General features: G+C 40.5%; 1 protein-coding gene across 1 annotated transcript in view; it reads left to right on the top strand.

Annotated features, from left to right (window-relative positions):
* emc2 (ER membrane protein complex subunit 2) overlaps positions 1-18,208 on the top strand; it is a 64,983-nt gene that overhangs the window by 22,202 nt on the left and 24,573 nt on the right. The window contains exons 6-7 of the mRNA XM_042331874.1: positions 16,800-16,885; positions 17,023-17,082. Coding sequence (XP_042187808.1) covers positions 16,800-16,885; positions 17,023-17,082 — 146 coding nt within the window. The remainder of the gene's footprint in view (positions 1-16,799; positions 16,886-17,022; positions 17,083-18,208) is intronic.

Genomic DNA, 18,208 nt, shown 5'->3' with positions numbered 1-18,208 from the left:
GCAAGAAGTGAGGGAAATGGCAATAACAAAATCTGTTATGTTAACTCCAAACTATACTCGCTCAGTTATAACCTGGGTGGTTGATTTACCAACTATACCATTGTCTTAATTTTGCACTTTAAGTTCAATAAGATGTCAGCTTTTAGTAATACTGCATCTTGTTTTAAATATTTTCCTTTGTCATGTTTTTCTCTCCTACCGTCTTGAAGGTATTTGTGTCTTTACTCTTATGGTTTCATGGATGTCAGTTGCTGGTAACCTCTTGCAAGCAGCCATTATTTATCAATTTTGGCAGATTAATTAACTATTGTGAGAAGAGGGTGCATCAGAGCCCGACCCAATCCTGTCCTTAATGGACATCCACACAAGTGCACTTTAAGGGTCTCTGGATAATGAACAGGAGTGTGAACACTGTCTGATTTGTTTTCGGAATCTTTCTCTAACCTATGCCAGGCATTCCTACTACCCCAGCTGACAACTAATTTTGATCACAAAATACATAGTCAATCCACTTTACAATATATTCTGTGAAGCATTCAGAGACGTCTCAATGACGTGATAAGGCCCTATATCAAATGCAAGGATTATTATTATCAATTCAACACAGAATTCAAACATATGATATTCAGGTCTGTATAACTTAATGTAGCGCCAGGCATTCCCTTTACCCACTTGGCCTATTGAGGGCATTTTATGACATATCTTGTCATGCACCAGTTTTTCAAGATTAAACTAATTTTTAATCTTCTTGGACCTCAACAAGACAATCTGTACCACTAGTTCGATGGGAATTTTTGGGGACTGGTAAAATATTCAACAATGCAGAAGCATTTTGAAACGTCTCGAAGACATGATAAGGTACTATATTAAATGCAAGGATTATTATTTATTATTACCACATCTTGATTATCTGTTGACACCATCTATTTATTCTATAAACGCAAACACAAAAAATCTAGTTGTGGCCTTTGCAACCCCACTCCCCCCTTTTGTCTGAATACTTTTTCTTGCTAGCTTTTTCCTTCTTTAGTGTTCTGTTCTGTTTCCTCCTTTATTATGATCTTCAACCTTTCTGATCTTCTGATCATTAACAGACTGCACTTCATTCTACCGACCAAAGCATTTCCCTTCAAACCTGGTTTAAATGAATCCCAGTTGCTATATTTAAACTTGTATGAGAATGCTAATTTTGTGAACCTTCTTATGTGCCCTCTGTCTTTGGATATTATGATTGTATATATTTGCTTGAGTGCTGGACGGAAGACCCTAAAGTCAAAGACTGACTAATTTGAATCCTCAGAAAACTAAAATAGCATTTCTATCTATCACCTGTTATTGGTTTGATCTAATTTTTGTTACTACCTTCTAATATCCGTGATCAAAATGTTTTGCTGTATGCATTACATGCTGTTTGTACTTCCACCATTCTCTGCTTTCATAATAACTGTAGGGTTGTTTTTGAAAGAGGTATTTTTGTATGCAATTAGGTCCCTAGTTGTCCCAAAAGGTCAGAACCCTGTTAATTCCTCCCTCCTTTGAAGTCATGGCCTCCAGCTGATTTTTAGTTGATCTACCTTGACATTTTTGGAGGACGTTTTCTAATGGTGAATTTGAGTCCTTAAACCAAGGTATATGTTTCTATATGTTAACAGTGGTACAGCTGTTCATTCATCCAAGATGGAGTCAAATTCATGGGTTGAACACTGATAACCTTAGTAGGGTGCATTTACTTAAGTCTGATATTTCCTGTAGCAATAGCCATGTTACTTAAATAATTTGGTTTACAAAAGGATTCTCAACACACCATTGGCCTCGTAATTACATGTTGTAAGGATATGAGATTATGCCCTAAATTATGCTCCAGCATGCAAAGTGTAATTTTACCTGGATATCAAAGGGGCTGACTAACTTTGGGGGCTTTGACAGTGATGAAACACAGAACAGCTGTATCCAGCAAGGGACCTAAAATTACAGACCACCTTGTCAAGGATATAACAAACCTTTGGATGTAGGGAATGTGCAAAAAGTACTGGTTATTACTATCTTTTTCTACAGGAGATATTGTAACCCCAGCCTTAGTTGTAGATTAAATAGTTTTGGATGTTTAACATGGAACTCTTAGGAAATGGCCAAAGTTAGGCGCAGAAAATGTTATTTGTTCAAAGATTGTTCATGTTATTCGGAGCTCATCTTGTTATCATACCCCTCTTCTATCTTTTTCCCGGCAAGTGGTTTCTTTTTTCGCAGTAGACATTTTCATTCATATGTGAATAGCAGAATCAAGTCAACCTTCTGTGGTGGTCTCAGTAGTCTGGTTCCTGAGTCAAGCAGGTCTGCAGTCTCTAGGGCACTGCTGGTGATAGACTAGCCAGACAGACCAGCAAGCCTGGCTCGCCAGCAGGCCTCCTGTTAACACTGCAAGCCAAAGCCCTGATGGGGAGGGTGATCCTAGCTGGAGAAGCAGCAGAAAGCTTGCCAGCAGTGCTTTCAGTGATAAGCTTTGCAAGTTTAGCTGGTTAGACTTCAGTGGTACAGCAATATACAAGCCGTGGCTCTCACCAACTTGTGTCTGATAATTCCTGGAATCAGATAAAGCAGGGTGCATCCCTCCAGGGACGCATTTCCATTCCAAATGTATGAAAATTTCCCCGAAGGTGGGAAGCATATGTAGAACTTTGGTTAGATACTCTTAAGCATGGTGATGGTTTCCGCATGTATTAGATGCTCTTGTTGCCCAGGTCTGAAGTCAAATTAGATGGCATGTTATGCTACCAGATACGTATAAAAGATAATCTCCAAGCAGTTCACGTATAGATAAAAGAATTGACTGACTTCACTACAAATAAACATAGATAGCAGACCACAGCTTGATGGTCCCCTCCACATATACAACTCCCACAAATTGTTTGAAACATCTTTGAATAATATTTTAGATAAACCTCACTGCAAGGAATGAACAATTTTTGACATTATTACAAAGTGGGTTCATTTGATCCCTGTCACTCCACTTATTTTGCTGGTAAACTAAATGTGACGGTAACGTGAATCAACTGCATTGTACTTATAATAAAATTGTTCTTCACATTTGTTGCTTGTGATTCCTTTGGATCTTGTTCAATGCTACTTCCAAGTATTGCCAAAAACTAAATTGGTTAAAGTTACAGAATGTCAACTCCATTAAATGTAATACAAATCTTCAAAGCTTTTTACTATAAACTAATTTGTTTGCCAATCTAAACTTTCAGAAAGATGTTACAGCTTATGTTAATTCCAAAACTCTGTCTGTCCAGCACCTTGGGACATCCTCCTGACATGAAAGGCATTATACAAATGTAATTTTGTTGTTAATTTGATCAGAGATGGGATTTTTAATATTTTGCTTCAGAAATAGTTACATTTTTAGAAATCAATGAATTTTTTTTGCATTAGATTGTTTATCTTTTGCGTGCTCCAATTTGACGTGTTAATAGGCCATTTTTGCCATGTTGTTTGGAACATTAATTCCTAGAAATATTTTGGGAGTTCGCAGATATAATTTCAGATTTAGTTCTTGGAAAGGTTTGAAGTCATCAGTAATTGTTTTAAAGAGATCGTGGTCCCATCAGGGTCTCGGGACATTCTCCTGACATGAAAGGCGCTATAGAAATGTAATTTGTTGTTGTTGATATTTGACCTAAACAAGACAACTGTTTTCTGTTCCACATTAGACACTACATACGTATGATCCTTGTCCTCATTATCCTCCACTTGCTCTCAGTAACTCAGCGAATCTACTTTAAGATTCTGTGGCCTGCAGAACCATTTTGTCTTTGTTGTAGAAATTCTTAAACTCAGTTTGGAATCTAGTTTTCTGCAGTTATGATAAATGTACACATTTAAATTTTGATAGAATTTAAGAATTTGCTACACAAAATGGTCTTTTAACTCCAATAGAGCCTTCCTACCTATAACCCTTTATCAAGTCCTATTCTCCTACTGGATCCTGTGTAGTTTGTCTTCTGATCTGTTCTGAACACTTCGTCATCCTAGATGACTTCAACCTGCACTTCATCCCTTCTTGCTCTATCTCCACTGATTTCTCTCTCAACCTCTTCCTCCACATCCAGTCTGCCACGCACGCTTGATCTGGTGATTATCCAGGACCTCAGCATCTCGGACCTGACAAATCGTCACTGACAAAGCTACCTCGGACCACTACTTCATCTCGCTTAATTCCTCAATTCCTCTCCCCACCGCCACATAACCTACCTTCATCTCACCCCCAGGAAAAATCTCACCTCACTCACTCTCCGCTAACCTGGAGTCATCTGAACTCCTTCCCCTCTGGGCTTCCTCTCACAATTACTTGTTCTCCTCAAGTCACTCAACTCCATAGTTCCCGCTCCGCCACTCTCAATGCTCTTGCCCCCTCACCTCCCGAACCAACTCCTACTCACACAATTCACCCTGGTACACCAGCCACCTCCTCTCCCTCAAGAGTCAGGTGTGTGCCGCCAAATGCACTTGGCTCAAATCTAATTTAGTGGTCCATCAGCAGATCTGGCTGGACCTCATCAAATCTTACCACTCCACCTTCGCCTCCGCTAAATTGTCCTACTCCAAGATAATCTTGGAGGCCAACGACAAGCCAAGGCTCCTCTTCTCCACCACCAACCGGCTGCTCCGCCCATCCTCTCACACCTCGCCCATCCACTCCTCCAACTACAACTACGAGGAGATGCTGGATTTCCTCAAGACCAAAATCGAGTTGAATGTCAGCAAAACCGAGGAACTTCTGATTGGCTACTGTCAGCGCCTCCACACCTCAGGCACTGGCATCCCAGGATGCACACTCCACCCCACTAAGCCAGTCCGGAACCTTGTTGTCCTTTTTAACTCTCAATTGTCCTTTCTACTCCACGTCTGTTCCATGACCCTCTCTGCCTTCCCACACCTCCGCAACATCGCCCGACTCCGCCACTGCCTGACCCCTCAGACCGCTGAAACCCTCATCCACACATTTATCACATCTAAGGTTCAACTACACCAACTCCCTGCTTGTCGGCCTTCCCAACTCTTCCCTCCACAAGCTGCAGATCATTCTGAACTCTGCAGCTCATGTCCTCTCCTGCACCAGGTTCCATGACCCAATAACCCCCATCCTCGCCCGAATCCACTGGCTCCCCATCCCCAGTGGATAGAATTCAAATTCCTCACTCTTGCCTTCAATGCCCCTCGCGGCCTTGCCCCTTCCTACCTCTGTGACCTGCTAACCCCATATCATCCTGCCGTCTCCCTCCGCTCAGCATGTTCTGGCCTGCTCCATGTCCCCCGCCAGGCCTGACCCTCCATCAGCAGTTGGGCCTTCAGCTTCTCTGCCCCCACCCTTTGGAACTCCATCCCACATTCCCTTTGCCTCGTTCCCTCCCTTGCCTCCTTCAAGGCCTGCCTCAAGACCCTCCTCTTCGACTGTGCAGTTGGGCACTCTCCTACCCCCTACCCTCGCTGCCCTCCACCCCCTGATCCCAACCTCCTGCTCGGGTCCAAATCCCTGACTGTCCAGTGCTTTGGGACGTCGTCCTGACGTGAAAGGCGCTAAACAAATGTAATTTGTTGTTGATCTATTTTGTTTACTCCCCACTCCTGTGTTACCCTCAATGACTAAACCTTTAGCTACCATGCCTTTGTTTTTAAGTCACTTCCAAAATCTGTTTGAGTTGCTCCCTACCTTTAAAACCCTTTTACAACATCTCTCTTTGATCGTGCGGCTGATCAACATCCTTAAATTTCTCTTTTCCCTGCTCAGTGTGCATCATTATATTTGTCAAGCACTTTAAAAGGTTCTTCTTCGTGAAAAGTGTTGTACTACTGCAAATTGTTGTAGTTTTTGCTTTATATTGTTGCAAAAAGTGCAGTATAAATTTGAATTTGATTCAAAGCTAATTTTATTGGGACCTTGGCTGCATAGACCACTTATGAGGTTTACTGACATGTACAGTATATTGATTTCTACTGATACAATATATTGACAGGGAGAGTGTACCAATCTGGGCTGCACTCAGAATTGGTTTCATTAACATTGACTTTTTTTTGTTTGTTAAGATTCTGGACATTCAACAAGCATTTTAATAAGAATATTGGAGATCGTTTAACATCATTTATTCCTTTCCATAGAAATTACAGGAAATTTATGATATGTTAGCTGTCTTCATTTTAAAAAGGTGAGCTTTTTCTGTGCCATTCATTTTTTTTTGCCTCTTTGGTGCTGGGCACATGTGACTGAGAAGTTGGGCAAATTGCTCCTTGATCTCTGACAGTGCTGCTCTGAGAGTGGTCATTGATAATAATAATAATATTCATCCTTGCATTTGATATAGCACTTTTCATGTCTTCTAGACATCTCAAAGCGCTTCACAGAATATACTGTAAAATGAATTTACTGTATATTTGTGGGAAACATGCAGCAGGAAACTGTGCGCGGCAGCCAATTGCACATAGCAGTGTCCCACAAACAGTTGTGAATTAGTTATTATTGTTTTTTTGAGGGATTATTATCCCTGGAAATGTGATTCGGCTATCGACTAACAACCGGGTTCCTACTTACTGCTGGGTAAACAGAGGCATGTAGAGTAAGGAAACTTGCCCAAGTTTCGCCCTGCTCGGGAAACGAACCCAGTTCTCTCACTTTTGAGGCGAGTGCTCTAACCACTGAGCTACATGACTCCAAGGACTGTTGATGGGCAGCTTGCAGGATTGACCCAAGGATGACACACTTCCTCCTTTTGGCTAGCCTCAGCTCGATATCTGTTCTCTACAGACGACAGATTGAGTTAGCACCTCACAGATACAATTTGAATTCCACCACTTCATGTCACAACATGCTGTGGTACTCCACAAACTCTGTTTGCAAACATGATAAAGTTACTATTCTATCTCTTCTTTCCAACTAAACTAGAATAAAGTGTGGAATAAAAATAATTACACATAGAAAATGCACAGTTAGCTGATCGGTATCAGCAGCTATGATGAAGTTCCACATCTGAAATAGGGCAAGTAAGTTGCTGCTTTTCATTAGTCTTTCTGTGACTACAGAGGTATGTCGTTGGCAGTCATATGGTGAAAAGTGGTGCCATTTTTTTAAAACTGAGTTTCAGTGGAATTTTATTTTGTTTTTTTTCATATCATTTTATTGTTGTTGCTCTACAAATGTAATTTTATTGTTGTTTTCATATACCTCACCTTTACACTCTTTCCAAAGTTATGAAAACATTTGATAATTACATGTACATTGCATCTCTCCCGTATACTTGTTTGCTTTACAGCTGCTGCTGTTGGTAAAAGGTAGCTTGACTTTTTTTTACAAAAAGAACTCCCCTGATGAGATGGCATGAAGTTTTGTACTGTTGATTGCGAACAGTAGCACAGCGTTCTATTCATGATACAGCTGGAACTTCACACTGTCACATCGGGGGAGCATACTATAAAATTTGTTATGAGATTGCTTCTAACCAGCAACTCAAAAGCATAAAACATTGATATTGAGGAATGACTGAGAGATGCCAGCATGTGTTGAGATATCGCTGTTTGTAATTTATAGAAGCTATGTGGTTCTTCAGTAAGATGTATGTGGTTTTAAAGTCTTATTGGGGCAGTAGTCTTGGGTATTTAAGTTATCATAACTTTTAATACTTTTTGGAATGAGGAACCCAGGAACATAGAAATTAGGAGCAGGAGTAGGTCATTCTGCCCCTCGTGCCTGCCCCGCCATTCAATAAGATCATGGCTGATCTTCTAACCTAATTCCATCTGCCTGCCTTATCCCCATATCCCTTAATCCCTCTATGAATATGTTCAAGGACTGAGCATCTACAGCCCTCTGGGATAGAAAATTCCATAAATTCACTACCCTCTGGGTGAAGAAGTGTTTCCTCAACTCTGTTCGAAAAGGCTGTCCCTTAATCATAAGACTGTGACCCCTAGTTATAGATTCTTCTACCAGGGGATGTAGTCTCGCACTGTCTACTCTGTTAAGCCCCATAAGAATCTTATGTTTCTATAAGATCACCCCTAATTCTTCTATATTCTGGAGAATATAGGCCTAGTTTATTCAACTAATCCTCATAGGTCAACCCCCTCATCCCAGGAACCAACCTAGTGAATCTATGCTGTACTCCCTCTAAGCGAGTATGTCCTTTCTTAAATAAGGAGACCAAAACTGCACACAATATTCTAGGTGCAGTCTCACCAGGGCCCTATACAGTTGCAGCAAGACTTCCCTACTCTTGTATTCTAACCTTTTTGCAGTAAACGCCAACATGCCATTAGCCTTCCTAGTTGCTTGCTGTACCTGCATACTAACTTTTTGTGACTGGTGTACAAGGACACACAAATCCCTCTGAACACTAACACTATCTCCCTTTCTACAAAATAACCTGCTTTTCTGTTTTTACTGCCCAGGTGAATAACTTCAAACCTCCCCACATTATATTCCATCTGCACCTTCTTGCCCACTCACCGAGCCTATCTATATCCCTTTGCAATCTTTTCGGGTCATCCTCAGAGCTTACTCTCCCACCTAGCTTAGTATCATCCGCGAATTTATATATTTTAAGTTCTATGTCCTTGTCTAGATCATTGATATAGATTGTAAATTGTTCAGGCCAAAGCACTGATCCTTGTGGCATTCTACTAGTCACATCCTGTCATTCTGAGAAGGACCCGTTTATCCCTACTCTCTGTTTTAGATTGTCCAATAATTTGCAGTAAGTAGTTTGGAAAGATAATCTGTAGAATGGAAGGAGAGACGATCTAATTGTTTTCTACTAGGATGCACCACTGTAATCAGATTCACATTTACTTTTAAGCTTGTGTGGCTTACTGCCACTTTTTAAAATTTAAACAAACAAAAAGCAAACTTGGAGGTTGCGATAGTTTGCTTTTGTTAACTGATTAAACAATGAACAAACCATAGTAATATCCCAGAAGGCCAATTAAGATAGAATGAAAAAACAACAAAATTACATTTGTATAGCGCCTTTCACATCGGGAGGATGTCCCAAGGTGCTGGACAGACAGAGTTACGGACCTGAGCTGGGGTCAGGGTGGGGAAAATGGAGGGCAGAGGGGGAAGCAGGGAGATCGAAAGCACGGTCGAAGAGGAGGGTCTTGAGATGGGTCTTGAAGGTGGCAAGGGAGGGGGCAAAATGGAGGGACTGCGGGATGGAGTTCCATAGGGTGGGGACAGAGGGGCGGAAGGCCCACCCACCAACAGTGGGGCGAGCGAGGTGGACGTGAAGCAGGTCGGAGCCCGCTGAGCGAAGGGAGCGAACAGGATAGTAGAGGGTTAGGAGGTCGGAGAGGTAGGGGGGAGCAAGACCGTGGAGGGCTTTGAAGGTGAGGACCAGGATCTTGAACTGTATTCTCTGTGTGATGGGAAGCCAGTGGAGTTGGGCAAGGATGGGGGTGATAGGGTCACGGAGCCTAGAGAGGGAGAGGACACGGGCTGCAGAGTTCTGGATGATCTGCAGTCTATGGAGGGAGGAGTTGGGGAGGCCGACAAGCAATGAGTTTACATAGTCGGGCCTCGATGCAATGAAGGCATTTATGAGGGTTTTGGTGGCCTGTGGTGTGAGACAGTGTCGGAGCCGGGTGATGTTGTGGAGGTGGGGGAAGGCAGAGCGGGTCATGGCGCAGATGTGGAGTAGAAAGGACAGTTGAGGGTCAAACAAGACCCCAGGGTTCCGGACTGGCTCAGTGAGGTGGAGTGTGCAACCATGGATGGTGATACTGTCAGCGCCTGAGGTGAGGAGGTGCTGACGGGAGACAATCAGGAGAGCCTCGGTCTTGTTGACATTTAACTGGAGAAAGTTTGCCCTCATCCAGGTCTTGATGTCTGACAGACATTCTGTCAGGACAGCAGTAGTCCTGGAGTCAAGGGTGGAGGCAGAGAGGCAGAGTTGGGTATCATCCGCATATATGTGGAAGTTGACCCCATGTCTGCGGATGATGTCGCCAAGAGGGAGCATATAGATATTGAAGAGGCGGGGACCAAGGACAGAGCTCTGAGGAACGCCTCATGAGATGGTTTGGAGGCTAGAGAAGCCATTTGAGGAGATGAAGTGCAGGCGGTGTGAGAGGTACTAACTTAACCAGTCAAGGACACCCCCGTGGAGGTCGAGGTGAGAGGAGAGGCGGTGGATGAGGATAGAGTAGTCATCAGTGTTGAAGGCAGAGAAGAGGTCAAGGAGGACGAGGAAATTCAGAGACATTTGCTCATCTTAAATAGAGATATCTTCAAAGAGTGAATGTAGACAGCATAATTGTGAAGCCTGATACCGTGCTGCTGAAGACAGTTATGACTATATGGCTTCATTGCAAATGTATTTCTAGTACTTTACTAACTAAAATTTGTTGTGGAATATTGAAAAATGTAATAGAAGACACATGTTTGGTCTTGGCAGAAATAATCATTTCTGGTTCATTGTTGGATGAAGTGAGATGTAAGAAGTGATAACATTTGCTGCAGTAAAGAGGCATTTGCAGTTTTATCACATTGATAAATTCATGTTCGTCTAGACTAATCGGAGTACGCACAGGTATATTTGTCTGCCATAGCAATCTAATAATCTAATTGAAAAAGATCAGGTTACTCAAAAAAGTTACATACGGTGTGATATTGTATTTACAGTTTGTCATTTCTTTAAGAATATTAAAAATGTTTGCTAATTTCTACTTGCGTGGAAATAGAGCTTTTCTTCATCAAATAGCTGCCAAAATGTAACAGTATTTTAGCTAGAATGATGTGTTCCTTCGCATGACTGAAAGTTGCCCTTGTGTGAAGAAATATATTTTGAAATTGCTTTCAATTTGTTGTTTTAGTAATTTTTTACTTCGATTTTTTTTACAAAAATTTTTTTTGATACAAAAAGTTAAAAAATGCATGATTTGTGGTCACTTTTTGGATGGAAGAGACATCTTCCCCAATATTTTGCTCCTCTCCCTCAATTTAGCATCCTTTATTCACACTGTTTTCGATTGGAAGGGCGGTGAATTTCAGCCCATAAATATCTCTGAGTACAGTCAGTGCTTATCTTTGGTTGACATGTTGTAATGTTTGTTTAGTGTTATGGAAAGGGACTGCCCTTGCCTTTTTTCCCTCCGAACAGATAGTGAAACTTTCATTCTGCCCAAACTCGCCCTCTAGGGGCAGTCTGAGAGGCAGTCCATACTAGGAATTGAACTTGAATTTTTATATGAGGAGTTAAATGTTCTGTCGTAATGAACACTGAGCAGCCCAGCATGCTGATATCTATGATTAGAGACTGAGGATTGAGGGAGAAGAAAAGTGAATGGGCAGCATTTTATGAAGAAATCATTCATTGTAGGTAATAAGAAAACCATGGTAAACCATCCTAGTTTGTAATGGATATTTTGTATTTGAGGCATTTTTCCCATTCCTCCCAAGGAGTCAAATAAGTGGGTATAAATGTATTTTTTAAAACAAGCTTGCAGATTTTTTTAAAACTCCACAAATTCTGTATATTTAGGTCCCATGGCCTGCTAGGTTAATATTCTGCTGGTGTTGATATGACATTCTACTCCTATGACATTCGTTTTTTTACCTCTGGATATTATTTCAATGAATTACAGTGGTGCTTTTGTGTAAGAAATCTAAAATATTTCACTATGTTGAGTCCTAGCTCTGAAATATCCTTAAGTTGCAGGAGGACCTTTAATGTCACTAACAGTTACACTCGGAGGCTTTCAGATTGTGGGAAATGCACCAAAAATTCAAAGAAAGAGCCAGAAGCATTGAACTGAAAGCCTCAAAGAAATCATTAAGTACAAGGTACACGAAACAGCAACTGTGAATACAAAATCCTCCCACTTGAGAGGTGGAAGGTTCTAATGATAGCAGAGTAGTCATCATTAGAAATGTTGCTTGGATAAAATCTTCCAAGTTTGTTTCAAAGACTTCAGTGGTTAAACAAAAGAAGATAACTTGTGCAATGATATTAATGTACTTCTCAAAGGTTTCTTGCCATTATATAGCAGAGCAGGTACCCATGATGTCAACTTTGATACTGACACTAAGGTTTCAAATCTAACATAAATGAACCTACAGAGAGATAAGAGGAAAATATTAGATTGGTTTGTTAGTCATCGGTTTTAGTGAACCATTGGATCATATACGGATCCACTTATTTGGATAATGCTAAATTCTATATTATCTGTACTTGTTCTGCACTCTCAGTTCATTGTGGTGCACACCAAAACTGGGTTCGATTCCCGGAAGGGCAAAACACTGGGCAAGTTTCCTTACTCCACAAGTCTGTTTACCTAGCAGTAAGTAGGAACCCAATTGTTAATCAATTGGCGGATCACTTATCTGCAGGTAATGATTCCTTCAAAAAAAATAATTTAGTCACTCAATCCACGACTGTTTGTGGGACACAATTGGCTGCTACATTTCGCCCACAAAATATACAGTCAATTCGCTTTACAGTGTGTTCTGTGAAGCGCTTTGGGACGTCCTCCCGACGTGAAAAGCGCTATATCAATTGCAAGCATTATTATTATTCTGAGAAGTCTCAAAGACGTGATAAGGCGCTATATCAAATGCAAGGATTATTCTTATTCTTATCCTTGGTCTTCACCTGTAAATTTAAAATATTGGAGTCAATTGCTGCAGTATTTTTTAATTTACCAAGGATTATTAGATTATATATATGTGTGTGTGTGTATATTGGGAAAATTTCAGCTTCAAGTTGCTATGTCTCAGTGGAAAATTGATCATCATTGGGACTTTGTTTGTATCTATTCAGGTGTTTTGTACTCAGCTTGTACCCAGATTGTGATGCAGAGGTTAGAGAATGAATGTTTTTGTACTTTGTTTTGTGCTTGATAATGGTTCAGTAACTGATTAAGACAGTGCCCTATTCCTATTCAACCCATCAAAAGCTTTGGCAGCATCAGATGTGAAATTCCCTTGTTGAGTCACAACGATTCTTGTATTTGCTGTTCTCCTGTTGATGAGAAATTTCATACTGATTTTCATCATCTAGTGATCTAATTGATCAAAGCTGCTGAGGGACTTGTACAGTGTATCGAAGACAATAATCACTATACACAGTATCTCAAGGAGACAGTTTGCATAATTTTTTGATATTTCTGCAAAAACAAATTCTGTCCGATGTAAGTGTCGAGCTCTCATTGTCAATTTTGACTGTTCTGAGGTAATTGGTTAGAAATGAAATGAATGTTAGAAGGGCAAACAAGGCAGCATCAGTGTCAGTGATGGCTTATATAATGGTCTGGGAGCTCGCAGTTAGGGACACTGATTTATTGGTGGTCTGCAACTCTTTGGTTCTTGAATTCCCTTCTGGAGCCATAATTTCACAATTTGTTGAGCAGCCACCAATTTAGCAGTGATACAACATATTAGTTGAATGAGTGGAGTCAGACAGCCCACTTGTATCATCAGATGGAAGACCTGCTCGTAAATTTCAGATCAGAAAATTCATCTAGGTGTCAGGTTGGACCCCCAATTATCCTTCCTCCTCCACATCCGATTCCTCACCAGCACCGCTTTCTTCCACTCTGCCCCCAACCTCTGGAACTCCATCCTCCAAACAGGTTTCCACATAGCTGTGAAGGAGATTAAAAGTAAGATTGGGAGAGCTTTAAAAAAATTGGTAGGATAATTTTTAAAACGGGAAAATATTTACATTGGAGGCACGCACCCTATGCATTTGTTTGTATAGTTAATGTTAACTTTAGTGTTAAAGGAGTAGATCTTTTGACAGTTTGTGTTTTAATAATAATGCTTGATATAGCGCCTTATCATGTCATTGAGATGTCTCAAAGCGCTTCACAGGATATGCTGTATAGTAGAATGAATGCCTGTGAATTTTATGGGTGAAACGTGGCAGCCAATTCCACAAACAGCCTTGGAGTGAATAACAAATTTTATTTTTGTGGGATTGTTTGCCAGGACACCTGAAGAAACTCCTTTCTCTTTTTGAATAGAGGAGAAACTCCTTTCTCTTTTTTAATTTTACCATCAGACTTTCAGATGAATGATTTTGTAAACCGTTGCTTAAAATACAACACCAAAAGTAGTTCACAAATATTGCACATTTCAGTATTGTTTTTACAAAAGGATATAAATTTAAGACGTTAGATTTTCATTTTTGCTTATTATCTACTTTTTCCAGTTTCCACATTAGTTGTGGCTTTATACCTATTTGGGGGACTAGGTGGTGCAGAATAGGGTATTAACCTACTGGCCTTTCACCTCTGAACCTGGAAACGAAAGTCTTCTTTGTCTGCTAGATGCAGGGATACTATTTGAAATGCATTTGGACTGCCTCAACCAAGTTCTTAGTAGGCATGGACTTGTATAAGTGAAAAATTGCCCTTCATTTTTCACAGAATTGTCAGTCTGAATTGATATTTAAGAGAGGGGCACAGATTGGCTGGTGTCAGAATTAGGAAAATGCCACATTGGTGCAATAATGGTTGCTCTCCTGAGTTTGGATTTAAGGCTGAAAAGAGAGAGCTTAATTCTGCACTATTCAGTCAGCCTGAATAGTGCAGAATCTCAGGGGCTGGATGAGCGTAAACTTCCTTCGGCTGAACGTTGACAAGACGGAAGCAATACTCTTTGGCTCTCGTCAACGTCTAAAATCTCATGGCTCTCACCTCCTCCACCTATCCGACCTCCCCCTAAAACTCTCTGAACCCGTATGCAACCTAGGCGTCAGGTTGGACCCCCAATTATCCTTCCTCCCCCACATCCGATTCCTCACTAGCACCGCTTTCTTCTACTCTGCCCCAACCTCTGGAACTCCATCCCCCAATCACTCAGCCTCACCCCCTCCTTAGCCTTCTTCAAGTCCCGCCTCAAGACTCTCCTCTTCTACCATGCCATCGGCCACCTCCCTTCCCCTCCCCTCCTTTCCCCCCCAGACCCCAGCTCAGGTCTGAAATGCTGTACTCTGAAATGGACGTCCTCCCGACTTGAAAGGCACTACACAAATGTAATCTTGTTGTTGTTGTTCTCATAATAAAGATCAAAGATCTAAGATGCATTCAAGAGGAGATGTGAAGGCTTACTTTAGTCTGTTTGTTTTTTGATGCTTGTTTTTATTATGACGTTTAAATTAGGAAATAAACCCACCATCCTTAGAACCATAAAATTTACAGCACAGAAGAAAGCCATTTGGCTTGTGGGGCAATTGTATGAAGTTTCCTGTCAGGACATGCCCTACACCTCCCAAATATTATTGTAATTGCTCAATAACTGTAGAAGCTTCCCCCTCAAGTGACTTTTTGGCATAATTAATGGCCCTTTCGATGCATGCTGTATTACAAATCATCAGTAACATAATCTAAAATGCTGATTCTATTGGCAAATTATTCTTAACTTGGCATCTATTTTAGTTTTTCAGAGTATTCAGATTTAATATCAGAATACAAAAAGTATTGTCCCTATATCTTCTTCCACTGACCACAGGACCTAGGTTAGAGTTCTCACTTACTTAGAAATTTTATTCTTAAAAATTACATTGCATGTAAAAAAAACATATTTTTTGTGTAGTTCATTGATATTACTGTGATGTGACTAGAGCAGTGCCTGTTGATAGCGTCCTAGCACGTTTAGAAAGTTAATTACAATTGAAGTCTTTGTTCCCACCCCATTGCATATGAGTGCTGACCTGCTACTTGTTGAATCATAGGATGAGACAGAATTGATGCATTTCAGGTTGTGTCTGTTTGACTAATGTTCAATTCCTGTGAAGATAAAAGAAAGTTTAAGCTTGATTTCCTGGGAACCTGAGCTTGACCTAGCAAGGAAATATATAATGGTAGCAATGTATTATTAGCAATACTTAATGAAACCTACAAATCTCTTTTTCTTGTTCAACAACCATATCACAAAAGACATTTAAATGTCACAACAAACAATGTATTGTACACTTTCTCTGCACATTTTATAGTGCAACCCAAAAGAATCCTGAAATAATTTCCAACACAGAAAAGGTGTCATTATTTCCACTGTTGGAGAGAAAGCAAGCATGTAGGCAACCCCATAAATGTCAGATATGTGGTAAAGGATTACGGATTTAAGTAAGATTTATTCTTTTTCAAACAAAGTATCGCACGCTGTGGTGCCGAGTCCGGTTTAAATATTGCTCAAAATAATTGGTGAATATTTTTTCAATGCATTGTGGTGATTTGTCTTTGAGAATTGGTACACTTATTTAGAGTGACTATGTTGACCCTGATATCATGTCTATACCATTTGGAGTGAAAGTCTGAGGAGATGCAAATATAAACTGGGTTGCTATTTACAATTTTTTTAAATTCCAGAAAAGTCATAATACATAATAAAATCAATCCAAACTGTTGTCAGCAACATTGTTGAGCTGACGAGGAGGTAACACAGTAGGATACTTTAATCCTTCATTATAATTTATCCCCCAAGATACAAATCCTGTGAATGACAGTAAACATCTGATGGACACAGATTTAGGTATCCTGCTGTTCTGCCCTTATTGAAAGCAGTAAAATCATTTATCAAGATGAAATGATGCATGTACTGCTTGCATCAGAAATAAAGCATAGTGCAATTGTGCAAGCAGGTTTTCGAATTCACAGGGGGATATTACGGGCTATGTTGATAAACTCCAGTCATGCAGTCACTCTGCATTGGAATTTTCTGGCATTGAGATAATAATTTGCACAGTCAAATTACCTTCTTTACAAACACTTGAGGAATTATGAGACCGTAATCCTCTATTAATGTCAATCCACAGGCAGCACGGAAGCGTAAGATTGCCATTCTCAAAGCCCTGGGGAAAACCACTGAAGCCACCAGGGAGCTGAATGAGTATCTAGAACAGTGAGTGTTTTACAAGGGGATTGAGCTATGCCCTCTGATAAACCTTTTTTAATTAAAAAGGAATTTGCATTCTAATTTTACCCCCTCCTTCTCCAATGCGCGTTTTATTTAAGGCCTACTTGTTTTCTTATTTGCAGGTTTGTTGGAGACCAGGAAGCCTGGCATGAGCTAGCAGAGCTTTATATCAATGAACATGAGTAAGTATGCTATCTGTCTCAAATATGTTATGTTTCTTTACAAGTTCTGGTGCTTCATTTCAGCACAAAAGTGGACAGCATGATCCATTGAGGTTCCGAGAGCGTCACAATAGCCCACAAAATGCCAAGGTCTCCTGGGGCAAGATTGAACATTGCTGCTGTTTGTTTCATGGAATCAGACTTTAATAGGATTTAACTGTAAGCCCTCGCACTTGTGGGAGAAGAAAGCACTTCCATATCCTTGCTTATGGTTGTGTTGCTAGGAGAATAGGCTCTGGCGTGAGGATGGTAGAAAAATAATTTGGTTTCTGTCACATCTATCCCATATTATTGTTAAGGGATGAGAATTAGGAGTTCAGACTGTGTAGTCTGTTGTCAGGGTGAAAAAGCGGCAGGCCAAAGAATCCCAGTCATAGTACAAAAACAGTTTATTGGATATTTATGGTTTTGTTCAATGCATTTGTTGCTGTCGTGGCAAGAGGAAATCCCAATGTGAGAGGATTAGTTTAGAGCTTAATACTACTTCTATTATCACAGCTTTTTCCACCTCTTCTTTAAAAGATCTGTCACTTTTGTCACAATTTTTTTTTCTCTGCTCAGACTAGATTATATCACATTGTGCACTCCCTTCTCATAATAAAGCTAAGAGCCAAACTATGCCAACTACAACAATTTCCCAGATGATGGTGGTTTAGTAACTGTGCAAGGGGTCATAAGAAGCAGTTTGGGAAGATGTGGTCGGGAGGAGGAGGAGGGACTGAAAAGGTATATCTGGAAATCAGGAAAGAAGGATGCTGTAACAAAGTTGACTGGAATACTTCGTACATTTTAAACTCGTAGTAGTCCTTGAATCTGGTGTTTCTTGCTTCATCACTCCCTCCATCTCACCATTGGTTGTCAAACCTTCAGCCATTTATGCTACTGCATGGTGAATTGTCTTCCAAAACCCTTGCCTTGCTTTCTCTTTCTCTCCCGCTCTCTCTCTTTTGCTCGCTGCCTTCAAAACTCCTCTAAAAACATCTTTTGTAACATACTTTTGATCAACATCCTTAATTCTGATTAACCTGATTAATTTAACCTCAAATTGATGTGCTTTAATTAACTCCTGACTGGAATTATCAAACGG

The sequence above is a fragment of the Callorhinchus milii genome, unplaced genomic scaffold (assembly GCF_018977255.1).
Source record: "Callorhinchus milii isolate IMCB2004 unplaced genomic scaffold, IMCB_Cmil_1.0 Scaffold2, whole genome shotgun sequence".
NCBI classification, from domain to species: domain Eukaryota; kingdom Metazoa; phylum Chordata; class Chondrichthyes; order Chimaeriformes; family Callorhinchidae; genus Callorhinchus; species Callorhinchus milii.
The sequence above is the reverse complement of the archived record's forward strand: the minus strand, read 5'-3'. Positions and strand labels throughout refer to the sequence as shown.